We start from the raw sequence: 16,430 nt of genomic DNA on the forward strand, positions 1-16,430 counted from the left end.
TATACATGTGAGCTTTTACTCATGTATGCAAATTTGCATGTGTGTGTTTTCTGAATACCTCCTGTCCCTCTTTCTAATTCTTCTTTTAACCAACAGTGCAGTGTAGCTGTGTTTGCCTGAAATCACTCTCCTGGAGCACAGCAGGGTTGACCCCCTGTTTGTTCTCTGACAAACAACAGCTCTGTGAGGCTGACACACGTACACAAACTCGAGTGGGAGTGCACTCACTTGAGGCATGAATACATATGAAAACAGCTACAGCTACTCCTGTGCTTCCATCTCTTAATACAACAGCACATCAACTACGCTCTATTCAGAGCAATGACTGAACACATGGAGTTCATCACTTCCTCTCAAACTCTCCCTTTCTTACAGCAAACACTCATCTGTGTACGATTAGGAGTGCAAGAAGCCGTCTCAAACACACACACACACACACACACACACACACACACACACAGATTGCATATAAACACACGCATCTGCTTAAGCCTAATTGCTACTTAGACCTCTCGTCATTGTGCTCTGTACTCTCTAAAATTGTACTGTACTTATTTGAGCAACAAGGTTTCACCCTTTAAATGTCTAACACTCTCTTTTTCCTTCACAAACATGTGTCCCTGTTCATTTCAAAGGCGTTCAAAGCAGTTCCAGATAATACGAGGAACTGGGTGGACAACGGCAATGTGGTTTAGATGGTGTTATTGAATATCGCTGCTATGCATAACCATGTTGCAAATAGCTTTGACATAGTCTGTGCCAAAATTTCAATCATTTCTTCCATTTTACGGATGACTGTTACTGCCATGTCTCAACTTTTTCCGTATATTTTTCTCCAAGTGTCTTGGTAAAAGTACTGGCCATCAAGCAGAGTAAATACAGATTTAACAGGGTTTGTTTTCTTGAAAATGAAAGCCACATGTGCAGGAACTGAGAGTCATGGCTCAGCACAACAGTTAAGACCAATAAGTGCCAGCGAGAGTGTTTGTATGTGCATGCATCTAAATAATTGCCAGTGCGGGCTTCAACTCTGTCAGGAAACAATGACTGGACGTGGAAAGAAAAACGTCTGGCTGCCTTTCACTTGTGGCATGACAGGAAATGCATACATCCTAAAATAAACAAAGCAATTACCCTCTAGGACATCTTACTGTCTAATGATTGAACAATCTTGGCAAGGTAGTTCAGCTTGCACGCACACAGAAGGTCTCCCATCACTTTGTTCAAACATAGGCTGACAACAATCTAGATCCTATCCCGAGGGAATACTTTAATGGATTAATAAATACCTAAACAAATGCTAAATGGATCAACTTCCTAAGTAGCAGCAGCAGCAGGCAAATGGCATTTCACCAAAATGTGCCATCAACAACGAATTTCCCTTTTTCAGGACAATAGGTGGAGGGAGATGGGGGGTGGTCTAAGATTCTGGGAATAAGAGGAGTTTACCAGGAGCTTGACGGGCAAGACAATAAAATCAGTAGTGTTATGGGCTCGGGAGTGGGTGTCACAGTATTCCAACTAGGGGGAAAATGAAGGCAAATTTGTTTGAGTGGGAACAATTAAGGCCTGGCTCTGTACATAAAATTACTGTAGCGCGACTAGAGAAAAGAAAAGTCGTCAAACCACAGTCGCTCAGGTTCAATCAAACATGCCCTGGACTAGCTGTACTTCAGCCGAAGATAAAAACGTGTCCTAATCGAGCAGCAACTTCAGGGGTTGAAAAATGCAGCCAAAGTGGATTTTACAAAAACTGCAGTTCCTCCGGTGGCAACTTGACACAGACTCTAAATCTGAGTCAATCTTCTAGACCAGTGGTTCTCAAACTTTTTACATCATTCCCTACATGGCAGGAAGAAATATTTTCACGCCCCATTTAAACAAAATAATGGCAGAAAAGCCTAGCTGCAATTTGCGTCCCACCAGTGGGGCGCTCCACACACTTTGAGAACCACTGCACTAGACTGTTTATAAGAAACTGATCAAGTCTGTAGTATCACGTATTCTTTTGTCTCACTGTAAAATGGCAGCTGCCATGTTGTGTTTATTTTTATTGTCATGTCTTTTTGGTGCATGAAGAAAAAAAAAAAAAAAACTAGGAAGCTGGGTTAGCAAGATCCAAAGACTGTACGTATCACACAGACAAGGATAGCTGCTACCCAAGTAAAAAGTAGGATCATTTCACTCACCAAAAGTGGTTGACTAGCTGGCAGCTGCAGGTTACATTATGACCAAATGATTGCCAGGTAAAGCAGCGACACCCCTGGCTTTAAGACTTTATAAACTTTTATCAGATGAGTTAAGTTCAGTCCCAAGTTTTCAGAAAGGGGTAAAAGAGCTATTTATGTCACGCTATCAATTCTTGAACACTGGAGTAAATGGACGAAACACCACTTCCATACAGGGATCATTTTTCAAGCCATGTCAGTTGGTCAATCCCAAACATTCTCCCAGAAGGAATTAACTTGTTTAATGTTTTAGACCCTGTATCTAATCCCCTCTCTTTATTAGATGCATTTTTTTATAACATACTTATAATTAGGAGTGTGGTGCATTTGAGTGACAGCTGGGTGCTGACTAGGTGTTACTGTAGCTAATTTGATTCACTGAGCCAGATCCCTTGAACATGTTTGTGATGCCGTTGCATTTTGGAGCATTTTTATTGAAATTATCTCACCTATAATATGGCGTGCTGTGAGGTACAGCCCATCCAAGAAGTCCCCCCCCCTGCCCTCCAACTTCTTGTACAAACATGTTTCTGGTCCCAGTGCCACAGCCACATTTCATACATCTTGTGGTGTGAGAACAAGACTTGTCCACCATACAGACTTGCCATGAAGCACAGAAAGCAGTGTATTCCACACATACACTCATACTAATTACAGCCCATATAATAACTGTGTTGTTACAATCTAAAGCATAGGCTCTCTCTACCACTCTAAACTACAGATGTGAAGGTAAATTACAATTAATGAGGCTGCATTTGAAAGTAATTACCTAATCTTATGTGACCCTGGGCTTGTACACTACACATGTGGTTATCCAACATGGAAAACCAATAAAATAAAAAACTTTATTTCTGGAAACTCAACAGACATCAGCGTTTTTAGCACAACATTTTCATTTTATATTTTGAAGATATTATTAGTCTAATTCTTAAAACTACACTACAGTCATTACCCTGAGCTAAGACTGTGCACAAACACATGCGCTCTATTGACAGAGCTAAGGTTATGGCACTAGGAAAGAATCTGCCACAGTCTGCCCAATCTGACAGCTTTTATTATTTATTAATTACCTTACTTTTACAAGTTGGAGAATTCAGTAATTTACTGCAGCCTGCTGGCAGGAGGGGGAGGAGGAGGAGGCTGTTTTTCCAGCCCAGAGGGACAAAAGGCTCTCTCAGGTTGTCCAGCAGTTTCTGCATCCTGACTAGACTTTATTTTTTCTTCGTTTATTGATATAGAACGTGGAGAAACCTGGTGTGTATACATATAATTTAATGCGTTTCATTAATTATTATCACTGCTTAGGTCAGGTTTTATATTCACAATGATTCCTACTCATTCACTGCAAAAAAAACCTAGGGAAAAACTCTTTTCATGCCCTTTTATATATTTCACAGTAATTTTATAATACATAAATTTAAGAATTATAACACAGACAAATTCTTTTATGTTTTTACAAGGTCCAGTCAAATGAATATTGCTGTTACTACTACTAATTGTAAGACAGTATTTTCAAAGTGCCTGTTTTATCTAACAACCCCTAGTTTTAAATGTGTTATATAAATAAAATTGTACTGTATTGTATGTAAAAGAAAGAGGAAAAAAAAAAAGTCAAAAAGCAGCAAGAACGTTGAACGAGCGTGTGCAGCAGCTCCCAACCAGGTGTGGAATAATAATCATGCCGTACCTCACTCTCACTACATTCGCTGGGGTCATCACCATGAATGGCCATCTGGTATTGGGCGTACAGCGCTGACGACTGCTGATACGACGCCATGAATTGAGGGTCCTCAAAGTTCACTGGCACTAGCCTCACCTTCAAGCACAGGGTGTTGGGGGAAGGGAGGTGAAGGGAGGTTTTACAACGATAAACAATGCATACGAGGACAGTGAGCAGCTAGAAAAGGGAGGGCGGAGGACGTGAACAGTGCTGGAATCAACAGTGCGTTATATCATAGCGTTGGCATCAGTCTCCTAGCCCTTGAGAAAAGCTGGTAACACAGTACTTGGTTACTGGTTTATTCAAATCAGATTGCCGGGCACACAAATATCAGCGCAAGCAAACATTCTGCATCTAGGAGACTGATGGTGTATTTTCACAGCAATAACGTAATGAGAAACCTGAGGATGAGGCTAGTGCACCGCCCAGCTATTACCACAGATTAGCTGAAGAGGACTGGTAATACCAGACTGAAACCAGCGTCAGTGCGTGCGAGGTCCAGAGCAGCAGAAGCCTGTCTCAGTGGATCATCTAAGCGGGACGCGTACAGATTCTTGTCCAACACCGCAGACTCTCCTCAAAAAGGTAAACAAGGTTGAACTGAGCGCACGCAAGAAAATTAAAACCACACAAACACTACGAGCTCCAGTTCCAAATTCAAATCATACTCTGGTTCAGAAACTGAAACTATCGTGAGGGCAGGGTGACAGTAGACACAGACAGGGCAAATGTGTGAAGGTCGGGAGGGGTCAGCTGACAAACTACCTCAACCCCCAAACTAAAAACAGCTCAACACTAACGACCCGGCTGGCCGACCAAGGGCCAAGTCAGACACCTGGAGAAACACCGCTCTCAACCCTGGCGTATGGAAACATTTTCCCCTCCATTTCCTCTCCCTTTGACTTTCGCATTTATACACATACCCTCTCTTTAATACTAGCATGTTAATTCACTTTCCCCCACATTCAAGCAGATGCTTAAGACTATTTAACTTAATTCTTGTTTCAAAGTTCCAACACAAATTATTTATCCATTCAAGTCTAATTCTAAAACTTCGCAGCGACCGAACCCAGTTATACAAATGCAATGATGCTTAAATGATTGAATTGAATGATATTCCTGTATGAATAAGTACAAAAATGGAATACATCAAAGCCTTTTATTTCCTTTCTAGGTCCCCACATTTGTCGACCCTCTCCCTCCCTCCCTGGGTACCCCTAGAAAAGGTTGACCTATGCCTCCCACCCTCTGACCTGGCTCTCGGTGGGTTTGTCAGGAGGGTCCTTGTGAATGCCCATCTGGTAGAGTTTGTACACCTGGTAGGAGGCGTCGAAAGAAGCTTTGAACTGCGGGCTAGGGGGATTGGAGCGCACTAGCCTCACCTTCAAAAAGAATATGGGCAAACAAGAGTTAACAATAAAATGTAAGAAGCAATGAGAAAAGTGTAAGTGGTTATTGAAAATGCCCAATTAAGAAAAAAAAAAACTAAACTAAAAATTTAACTAACAAAACAAAAAAAGACCACAAAAGGGAAGAAAGACTGACATAAGCACACCCTCTTAAAACCATCTTTTGCAAATAAATCACAGCACTTACAATTCCTAAGATATCATTTCATTTTAATCAAAGGCTTCTTTTCACCTACGACAGCTGTACGAGACCTTAAGCTCAAGTTGTAGTGAATCCTTTGGAGAAAAATCTCATTTTATAAAATATAATCTAGCTAATCTAATCACACACACAAATATCTTTAGTTTTTAATAGATGTTTGTGTAAGATGTTGGCTTCATGAAAGTGGGTGTGTTATGTCCGTCTTTCTTGTGACACAAGAATATTACAAACAAGTTGCTCGAAATATAATCATTAACATATTTGCTAATGTGCTTTTTGGGATAAATGGGGATAAATGGCGGAGCATTTCTTCAGCTCTGCCATGTCATCAAAAGCATGACAAACATTAAAACCACAGTCCAAGTTCAGGTAACCTAGTATAAGAACACAATTAGGCAACCTAAGTGGCCTAATAAGTTATAATAGGTTAATTTTTACATACAATAATTACAGGTGCATAGAAAAATTATGATGCATCCATCATGTGTACTTATGCAGCAGTGAATCCAAAAAGGCATATATGATAAGCTCAAACTTCAACAGAGAAGATCAGGAAAAGTCTTTGATAGAAAGACGGGGAAAGAAAAACTGACCAATGCTGCTAATATTTAAAAAATGAAAGGATCCTTCTCTCATCGTCCGGCCCCATTTAATTAACTGTCTCCTCATTTTGAAGCTTTTGTTGGCCACAGAGGCTGTGCCATATAAATCCCCTGGAAGGACACGACAGATGAATTGAACTTGGGGTTTGTTTGGCTTGGAACTTAACTCTTAGGTCTCTCATATGAACATTTGGCATCAGCATCCTTTAGTCAAACAGAGATGCTGAACGTCTCAAGTTTGCTCGTCTTAATATTGTTCTTAATCTGGAGATATATATTTTTGATAAGTTCAAAAAAAAAATAAAAATTGGGGGAAACTCGCACCACTAGCAGACAGCATGGAAATGAAATTTCCAGTTCTCAAAACAGACTTGAAATTCAAAACCAACTTAAATTGCTTAAGAATGTTCAAATAAAGCCAAACAACACAACTGCACTTTGTTTAGCTAATTAAAATTTATTAAAGAAAAGTGTTGTATCTTAATGATATTTTGTCATGAACCCTCAAGACCTTTCTTTGCACTGTTATAAGTAAAAGGACAGACGAGAAAACTGACTGCCAAACCACTGCATATTAAGTAATGGGATAAAAGAACATCTATGGAAATATGAAAAAACTGCAGAGGCTGTACACAGGCACTCTTAAGGGGAAGAGCAGTTCCATACTTTCCAGAGGTGCCTGAGGGGATTTGTATCATGTTGTCACACTGACCCCAAGTGGTGGCATGCAGAACCCCGGCTGCACTGCATGGTCATCTAAACTCGTCTTCCCTGTCCCTATGACTCATCTCTCTGATCTGCAAAAGTAGTGAGCTCGTCCAAGGACACAGAATCAATCGTAGCAAAAGAGAAATATAAACAATGAAGCTTTGCAGAAAGCGACGGTGATCTTATAGCAAAGCCAAAGTGAAGATGCTTAATCACCAAATTTCCATTTCCACGTTTTATATGGACCCTGCAGGGTTTTTTTATGTATCCTGCAGTGTATTCTCGAGTGTGACATCTTAAACAGATGTGTTTATGAAGAAACTGAGCTTGACTACACTTAATTGCTCTAGTGTAAACGCAATAATCATCTGGTACTGGTGTGACAACACTTAAGGATCAACACAAGACACGTCCAACTGACAACATCAGAACGATTTGCTAAACTGCTAATGATTGAAAATGTTCCTTAGCCAGAAATCTGTTGCAGCCCTGCTCTATGTTCTATAATAAAGAGCTAAATGGGTCAAGTAGAAGCCTCTCCAAATTGTATGACTTGTAAAACATATAATTAACCTCCATTTGCATCGGATAACATTGTGTGCGTGGCCTCTAAAGAGAATTCAATTATAATTCCTAGCAAACAAATGAATCCAACTGAAAAGAGCTCTCTAGTCTCACGGGGTACAGAGACAAAAGGCAGACACTGCCTGGTTCATCACTGCATCTGGCTTAAATCTTGGTCAAGACCAGGAATGACGTTACTCTACCAACCTCAGATGGAGGCTTAGCCAGGGATCTCTCTTCTACATTGTTCTCCTGCCTGCCAAAACTTCATTTCCATGTCTTCTCATACTGGCTGAGCTGGGTGCTGTGGTTTTAATGTCATCAGCAGAGTAATGCAACCCATTCTGTGTGGTGTGCCTGTCATTTGGTTGAATTCGAAGTAGGAAGAGGTGGTTTTTCCACTCCGCTTTGGCTAGCTATCCTATCCGTACACATAAACACATGTGAAGTCACTGGAGCTGGGGAAGAGCTCTGTGAGACCAAATGTTCGAGCTAGCTAAGTCCAAACATTACAAAGCCTGAAAGCTAGACTAAGAACACTATTTCTTAATGACAGAATCATCAAAATAGGTTAATGATCATTTAAAGTTACAGGAAAAAAAAGAGGAACAAAAGTTTGCTCCACAATATTTTTGTTCACCTCAAGGCAATGAGCAGAGTTTTCAGGCAATGATTCGCTGATGAATTCTTCCAATGTTTTTGATTGGTTGTTTTGACTAGGAGTGGGTTGGGTAGGAGAGACAGTGGAGGAAACGCCGTCGCCATTTTGCCTCATTTGTTCTTTCTGAAGACGCCGCTCTTTCCTCAACTCTTTGGCCTTCCTACACGGCGGGCGGCTAGGATCGGCTCCATTCCCTGCAAGACAGAAGGAGAAATGTCAAAGGTTTCCTGAAGGTGCATTATCGCTTTAATTTTATGCAAAGACATGGTGAGAATATGCCACGGACGTAAAAGATCCAGTTTAAAAACTGAACTCAGGGAGAATGATCATTTTCAGCTTCAGACTGCTTTTTCGGTAAGAATAAACCAAAAGTAACAAAGGCTTTAACTTTGAGCCGCTGTAACTTTCAAAAAACATATGCGATAGCTGCCCGTCACTTTGACTCCAGTAGCACATAGAATATCGTTTCATGGCTGCCAAAGCAATGATTTAATGTAAAGACTACTGAGGTAAGGATGGTGATTACCTCAGTCCTCTTTGATTTTTCACTGAAGCAAGCATAGTTGGTTTTTTTTTTGGCGATAACAAAAAAAACCAACCTAATAATAAAAACAATCAGGTCTGCTGGTGTGGGAAAATAAATGAGTGGACCAGCTCATCGTACATCGCAAAGAAAACGCAACACACGCATTTTTTTCCTTCTATCAGCAAGACTGACAGAAACAGTTCCTGAAATTACTAAATCTCTGCCTGTCCCTTCTTCTCATCCTGCTGCCCCTCCTCCTCCTCCTTCTCCTCCTCTACCACCACAACCTCCTGGGCTCTTGCCAAGCCCTTCAGCTCTCCGGGCATCCCATGTCAACAGTTTACACGCCCACATCCTGTTTGGAGCAATAAGGAAACGAGAGCCGTTTCCTGCTTGTCATATTGCCAGCTGCCACCATCAGCTCATTCACCAACTCCCCCTCCGGTGAGGTCACAAGGAAGAGAGAGTGAGCGAGAGATCCCGATGCCTGATCCTGACAGAGGAGAGAGAAACAGATCCTGGCCAAGAATCACTCACAGCATTCAGCTTTAGCTGTCTCAAGGTCCTGTGTCTGTATGGCAGATTGCACCCTGTGAACAGTAAATACAGAACTGAAGCTATGCTATAAAATATGCTAAAAACATGAAATGACATTTGCAGTGCATAAACTAAAAAAATATTTTTGTATTTTTTATTTATCGCTTACTGTGTTCTTCTTCTAAATGATTTGTTGTCGAGTCATCGGGGGCGATAGGAGCACATAAATGTAGTGACTAAGAAAATTAACAGCGTAATATTTAATCTCAAGATTGCCACATTAGCGTTTTATTGGAAATGAAAAGCGGTGCGAAAGGAAGTTTGCACTTGCAAGAAATCACCTCTGGTATAAACAGAGTTGTGGCTGTGATAGCGTGGTCACATAGTTTACCTCTTTCAGAATAAACAAACCAATGTCAAGGAAGAGTGGTCACGCAGACAACAGGAACTACAGCCTGGACCGAGTTCATCACACTGACTCAACCACAAACACAGCAACCCTTATCCATGATTACTCTGTCCATGCGCCTCTCTCTCCCAGTAATTACACTCTCAGCATCGACACACACTTTCTCTCTTAGCCTCACAAACACAAAAAAAAACAGGTACTCCCAAGGACAGGATATGCAGCTGTGGTGAAGATAAAGTCTGACAGACCAGTTCCTGTGGAAGACAGATGCACTTTCTCCAGCAGTTAGCGCTTCATAAAATCTATGACATTCTCTATCCATGCTTCCCCGAGCACACATATGGCTTTCAGAAGATACACTCAGTGTAAGCTGTCTAGAAATGTGAAATACTGCTTTCCTATACGTAAACATGCAGCACACAAGTCAGTATTGATTTACAGTGGTTGAAGGATACTGTCGTCTCTGTTCTGCGTGTGCAGTGGCATTTATTGCAATGTATAACCCTTGAGAAACTACCAACTTAAACTCTCTGCTGTAATTAAAACTGGTTCCGCTTAAGTTTTTGGTAACTGGAAACTCCCCAAAGTTATAAAGTGCACTAGTCATAAAAGTAGAGGGAAGAGAGGTCCAGCTGTTTTCTGCTAACGGTGAAAAACATGATCGCACACGGCTTCAATAATGTTGAAATCTGGGCTCCGGGGAGGCCAATCCATGACTGATAGTGTTCCAGTGAGTGGTGTTTACAGCGTTAGTATCGTGCTTGACATCATTTTCCTGCTGGAAAATGAAGCTGTTCCAATCAGACACTGGATCAAAATCTGGTGATACTTTTCTGTGTTCATAGCCCCAAACCATGACACAGCCTCCACAAATAGCTGTAGACACTCACTTTTCCATCTCATTCTTGACCTACTTCTGTACATACTGACGATGATTTGAACCAAAAATCCCAAATTTGGATTCATCACTCCACGTGACTTTAGTTCACCGATTTTCGGTCCAATTCTTGAGTAATTTGGCATACCTCAGCCTTTTCTCCAGGTTTCCTTTAAAAAATGGCTTCACAATACCCCCGCCTCCACGGAGACCATTTCTAATAAGGCTTTGGTGAACAGCAGTGAACAACTGAAGGCCCTAATGCATCTCTCAGGTCCTGTGTCAGGTGTTTGTTGGATTTCCCCCCCCCATTTCTTAAGGAAGTTCAGTGTGTACTGCTCTCCTGCTGTAGTTTGTTTTTTTAGGTCTGCCCCTTTCTCATTTTCCCCCCTAGTTTTCTCAGGTTTTTGGTAAATGTGATAAAATGCTCACCTTGTTGGTCTAAAAATCTTATTTTATTCTTGTCAAGCTATATTATCTTTGACATTTGTCATAGATTCACGAAAAAATGGGAACAAATTATGCGTTTTCATTACCAAGTTGTTGATCTTGTGTAAAAGCCAGACTGGTTCACCCCTTGAGTTAAGTGCCTTTCTCATAATCATTGCATGATTTACAAAAAATTTGCACAATAATATTTCTCCAACATCCGCTCTTGCCTTTTAATTAATGATGCTGGATGGCGTTCTCATCAGAGTTGGAAAGGAAAAAAGCAGCTGAAGCCTGAAACATTAAAGGTTGTTAAAAACGCCACTTCCTCTGTCTAATGGGAGTTTATTATCTCTTCCCTATAAGTGTTATTAATTCATTATTGAGGGGATATCCTGTGCTGGAAAATAAGGAGGAGAACATAGACAGATAATTCCAAACCAGACACACACTCCTACGAAACAGTGAACAAACAGTGCCCTCATTCACCAACATGCTGCAGTGTGAAGCCTGGTTTACAAGGTGAACAGTGACACCTTCTGGCAAGATCTGATACTTCAGTTAGTGCAGAGCACAGCATGAGGCCGCATTGGATACAGTAGAGACAGCATAAATTTAAGCAGAAAACCAAAGAAGCCATTAAGTATTTAGTACAAACAGCTAAGGACTCCTCGATTAGACACAGGTGGCTTATTATTAGCTTAGTTGTAGTTGACTACATTTAAACAAATTAATAAGTAATCATGTATTCAAATTGTCTTAGCTGCGATGTTTAAAAAAAACCATCCAAATTAAGTTTAATTGCTGCAAAGAAATTCCAAAAACACTAAAGGGAAACTACTTATATAGCAAGCCAGGATAAAAATTCACCACATAAATGCTACATTAATACTCTGTATGATCAGTGCATTTTTAAGGCCTGTTTCCATTGTTTTTCTGGTGGCAGGATCTGCTTTCTGTATCTGAAGTTCAGTGTTGACAGCTCAGCATCTACAGTGAAAAAAAAACAACGCTTTGCTTACAGCTTTTTCTCCCCTGCTGTGCTGACAGCATTTTCAGTTAAAGAGCATTACTTCCCTCTTTGTCCCTGACAAAGTGTCAATCCATAGCGGTCACTGACAATCAAACTGTTTGGAATCCCAGACTGATCTAATCCCGTTCTTAGGTCCTTCCTGGAGTAGACTGTGGAGACTCGGAGCACTCGGTACAGATGAAGACACAAAAATGTTTCACGCATTTTTGTAACCTAACAACAACGCGGCTTTCTGAGAAGAGCTCCAAGACTGAAAGCACATAACCCAGAAACCGGCCTTTCCAGTTAGTGGGTTATTAAAACGAAGAATAAGGTCAACGTGAAATTATCCGCTTCGGTTTCACACTTACTGGGAAGCTTCATTGCACTGATGGTAATAAATAATAACACCCCGTCAACTCGATTAATATCACCTTCAGCCCGTTGATGTGTGAGAAGGTGCACACACAACAAAGCCGAGAGCAGAGAGAGGTAAAAACCCCGCACTACTTATTGCTGAGGCTTCATAGTACAGCTGCTTGAGCCGTTCATATAAGGATTTATGTCATTGTTTTAAAACTTTAGTTAGTTTAATTTTTTTATGATCACTGCCGCTCCAGGTTTAGATTGATAGCTCATTCTATTCTATGTGATCTAACTAATTATAGTACTAACTTTTTTCTCCCCCTGAGCAACGGCAAGTACAGCACTAGTTTAGATGACTCCTACCTGGTTTGGGAGCTGCGGATGTTGTGGTCCCAGCCAGTACAGACACTGGATCATTTTGTGATGTTTGCGAGCCTGTAGGTGTGGCATCTGCTGCCTCCTTCTGAACTTCTGTGGTAGATGGAAACTCTGTAGCATCCTTCTGAATGCCTGTGAGAGCGGTGCACTTTAAATGTACTTTCCTCAGTTCCTGTGGTCCTGCCTCTTCACACACCGAGTCCATTGGCTCACCTATAATGCAGGAAATCAATATTGCTTACACCAGACAGCACACTGTAAATTACCCTTCTCTTCTGTTTTGAATTGAATTCGTTTTTGAATTAGCACCCAATGCTAACTGCACTTTAAACCAGGGTGCTCACTTATGCCTGATCATTAACATCAGAATATGACATTACTGATCTGCAGTCATGCACCAGGACTGCTCTCTGTGACATCCTGCAGTTAAAAAGCCTTGCTGCGAAGGGGTCTCTGATGAAATGTTATGTGCACAGTTTGTGAGCTTTGCAACTGATGGAGCTCTTATGAGCTGATAGAGAGGAACAGCCAGACTCCTGTGTAAACCCATAAATCTCAATCTGCCTGCTGTTCGCAGCATCATTTATATCAAAACCTGTGGTCCATGAATACATTACAGACTCAAGTCATTTTCACACATTTATTAAGTTTCAAACTCAAGTCAAGCCTGTGTAGTGCTTCACACTACAAACTACAACACATATGCAGTCGCAGAGCACTAACTGCTTAAAGAGTATTGCCATTTTTTCCACGAATTGTACACCAATAGAGACTATGAATGGATGTGTTAATACCTCATATATTATACATACCTGCACAATCTTCCTGCCCCTTTTGCAGCTCCCCTTTGGATATAAATCTGTTCATCTTCTTCAGGATTTTCTTGTGGGATTTGGAAGGCTGGAATTTCAGAGCGTGGCATCTTGAGAGAAGATACAAGGTAAAGGTTATTGGTTGTTAAAGCAAACATTTAATTAACGTATTTTTTCAACATAGATCAAACAACCCTTGTGTATTCTAGGTTTTTTGGTCTTATCAGATCTTAAGTTACTTAAAGCATGACTCATAAAAGGAAATTTTGGTAAGCAAGTTAATAAAATTACCTGATGGTATACTGTGGACAGCATGTCTTCTGCATTATGGGTTTGTAAACATACTTCCCACTTCTGAAAATTAAAACATGGACAAGATTTGTGGGAGAAAAAAAAAAGGCAATAAATTATTATTTTTTATTTGAAGTAGTCACAACTCCATTTTTAAACTGAATTCAGGAGAAAAGGTTTCAAATGGAAGTAGGAAACCACTGGCTGAAACCAGGATACTAAGTAGCTACTCACCTTCTCCATCCTCGATCTATGAGGTCTTGGTAGTCTTGTACTGTCATGGTGTGGGACCACATCCCTACAATCAAAACAAAACAAATAATTAATCAAATTGTTTCCTTAAAATGTATAATTGATTTAAATACAATTTTATACATAATGGCAATCGTTGAAAATATAGCAACAAGCCTAGGCAGTGTTATGTATGAAAAGTCTCTTCACCTTAAGCCCAATCAGGCTTAAGGTCATAAAAGTGGTAACGCCTTTTCTTTTATTCACAAAAAGCGAATGGGACGAGGAAGAAACTGTTAATGAGATAATACTTCTGTGTTTAAATTGATGATAAAACTGAACCGGAAACAAGGAGAACGAGTCAGGCTCTTCACAAGTGAGTAAAACTAAAACAGCTGTGATACGAGGTATGTATACAAACAAGGCATAGTCTGTCAAGAAGTTGAGACTTGTGGTAGGTCCACATTTCTGTTCCAGTTTAAAATACTGTCTCCAAAGGGTCATTCCCACAGTACTTTAAGGCCCCAATGGAAATATACAAATTTATCATTTGTAGCCAGACCAGATCCCTCTTCCCAGAGCCGAGGTCTGAGCTCTTCCTTTCAACTTTCAACTTCCCTATCACTCTTGGAGCCTGCATAAACAAACCAAAACATAAGCTTCCATTGCAAGAAAACAATCCATTTAAATCTAAAACAGCCGAGGTAATTAACTGTTAAAAAGTTCACACAACACACACCAACCTCTCAGTCGAGTATAATTTCCTATGTTTCAAAAAAATGATGCTTAGAGTCCAAGCAAACTCCACTAGTGAACCACAAAATGACAGATGAGTCTCCAACAGACACAGCGGCAAGACTGCAGGCTTTCTTTATGTCTGACACACATCACAACTTTTCACAGGACTCTCTGTAGTACTGTGAAAAACTAAGTGCACCTTTATTGTTTCCATAGGATCTAGGGCAGTGGTTTTTAACCTGGGTTCGATCGAACCCTAGGGGTTCGGTTAGTCGGTCTCAGGGGTTTGGGCAGAGCCTCCGCCGTGACATGCACGGCTCATTTTGTGCACCAGTAAAAAAACATATCTACGTCTTGAATTTGAAAAAAATCATATTTTATTTTTCACTAAAGAGGGGTTCAGTGAATTCGCATATGAAACTGGTGGGGTTCAGTACCTCCAACAAGGTTAAGAACCACTGATCTAGGGTGAGAAGTAGCAGTCAGGTGCTGCTATACAAATCACTTGATTAAATGATCATCAGGAAGTGTGACCAAGGCTACCAAAGCAGAGATTTGGGCAGTTTGCTTGTCTGGAGTGTTCAGGTGTGTGTTAATTGTCTCAAAAGTGGAAGTCTCAACAAATTCATCCCAAAGTCGAAGAAAAGGCAAACAACCAAGAGATACATCTCAGAGTCTGCAGCCCTCAGTTAATGTGTTAAACGTTAAAGTTCAATACAGTACAGATAGAAAACCACTGAACATGTATAACTTCTCTGGAAAGATCACTAGGCAGCCTCGCTTCTGTCAGTCTGCCCCAGGGCAGCTGTGGCTACAACTGTAGCTTGTCTCCACCAGTGTGTGAATGTGAGAGTGCATGAATAGTGGTATTGTAAAGCGCTTTGGGTGCCTTGAAAAGCGCTATATAAATCCAATCTATCATTATTATTATTATTATTATTACTAGGAGGAAGTCTCTTTTCTCTCAAGAGAATGTTGCAGCACAGCTTATGTCTGAAAGTTGCATCTGGCCAAACCACAACACTTCTGGACCAGTGTCCTTTGGAATGATGAGGCCAAAGTGGAAATATCTACCATAATGCATAATATTAGCATAAACATATTAGCGTAAACAGCTCATACCAGCTGTCAAGCACAGTGATGGAGGGGATGTTTTGCAGTGGTGTTTGGTTTTTTGCAGCCACTGTACCTGGTTACTTTCCAGTCACTGAGCTGATTATAAACTCCTCTGTATACTCAAGTATTCAAGAGGCAAATGTGAAGCCGTCTACATACCAGCTAAAAGTTGGTAGCAATTGAGTCATGCAAAGCGATAAGCAGCAGAATGGCTGACAAAGAAAGAAAAAAAACAAAGGCACTGCAGTGACCCAGTTACAGTCCAGACCTCCAAATTCAAACGGTGTGGTGGGACATTACAGGGGCCTGGGTATAAACTAATGACTGCAAACTTCAGTGAACTGAAGCAACGTTGCAAAGAATTCCTCCAAAACAACGTGAAAAGACTGAGACAAAATCATATCATTTTTCTTATGGAAAATGATTCCTTCAAGTTACTGCTGCTACAATATGATGATTCTACAAATGAATCATGACGTGAGCTTAGTTTTTCACAGGTCTGTATGAAGCTCCTGTGAAAACTTTCTAGACTGTATGTCTATACAACTGAATCACCATCATAAATAAATGTGTAAACAGTATGTCAAAATCTGTTTTTTCTTATGTTGCATTAT

General features: G+C 40.6%; 1 protein-coding gene across 5 annotated transcripts in view; it reads right to left on the bottom strand.

Annotated features, from left to right (window-relative positions):
• The window catches only part of ate1 (arginyltransferase 1), a 50,485-nt gene that overhangs the window by 31,983 nt on the left and 2,072 nt on the right, over window positions 1-16,430 (bottom strand). For 2 of the 5 annotated variants that reach the window (XM_005742380.1, XM_013913218.1), the window contains exons 2-8: window positions 13,966-14,029; window positions 13,732-13,794; window positions 13,441-13,550; window positions 12,614-12,841; window positions 8,074-8,288; window positions 5,202-5,330; window positions 3,916-4,044 (exon numbers count right to left, since the gene is read on the bottom strand). In XM_005742380.1, coding sequence (XP_005742437.1) covers window positions 3,916-4,044; window positions 5,202-5,330; window positions 8,074-8,288; window positions 12,614-12,841; window positions 13,441-13,550; window positions 13,732-13,794; window positions 13,966-14,029 — 938 coding nt within the window. The remainder of the gene's footprint in view (window positions 1-3,915; window positions 4,045-5,201; window positions 5,331-8,073; window positions 8,289-12,613; window positions 12,842-13,440; window positions 13,551-13,731; window positions 13,795-13,965; window positions 14,030-16,430) is intronic. The other 3 variants (XM_005742382.1, XM_005742381.1, XM_005742383.1) reach the window with 3 other exon arrangements.

The sequence above is a fragment of the Pundamilia nyererei genome, unplaced genomic scaffold (genome assembly GCF_000239375.1).
Source record: "Pundamilia nyererei isolate P.nyererei 1_Seehausen unplaced genomic scaffold, PunNye1.0 scaffold00120, whole genome shotgun sequence".
Classification (NCBI taxonomy): domain Eukaryota; kingdom Metazoa; phylum Chordata; class Actinopteri; order Cichliformes; family Cichlidae; genus Pundamilia; species Pundamilia nyererei.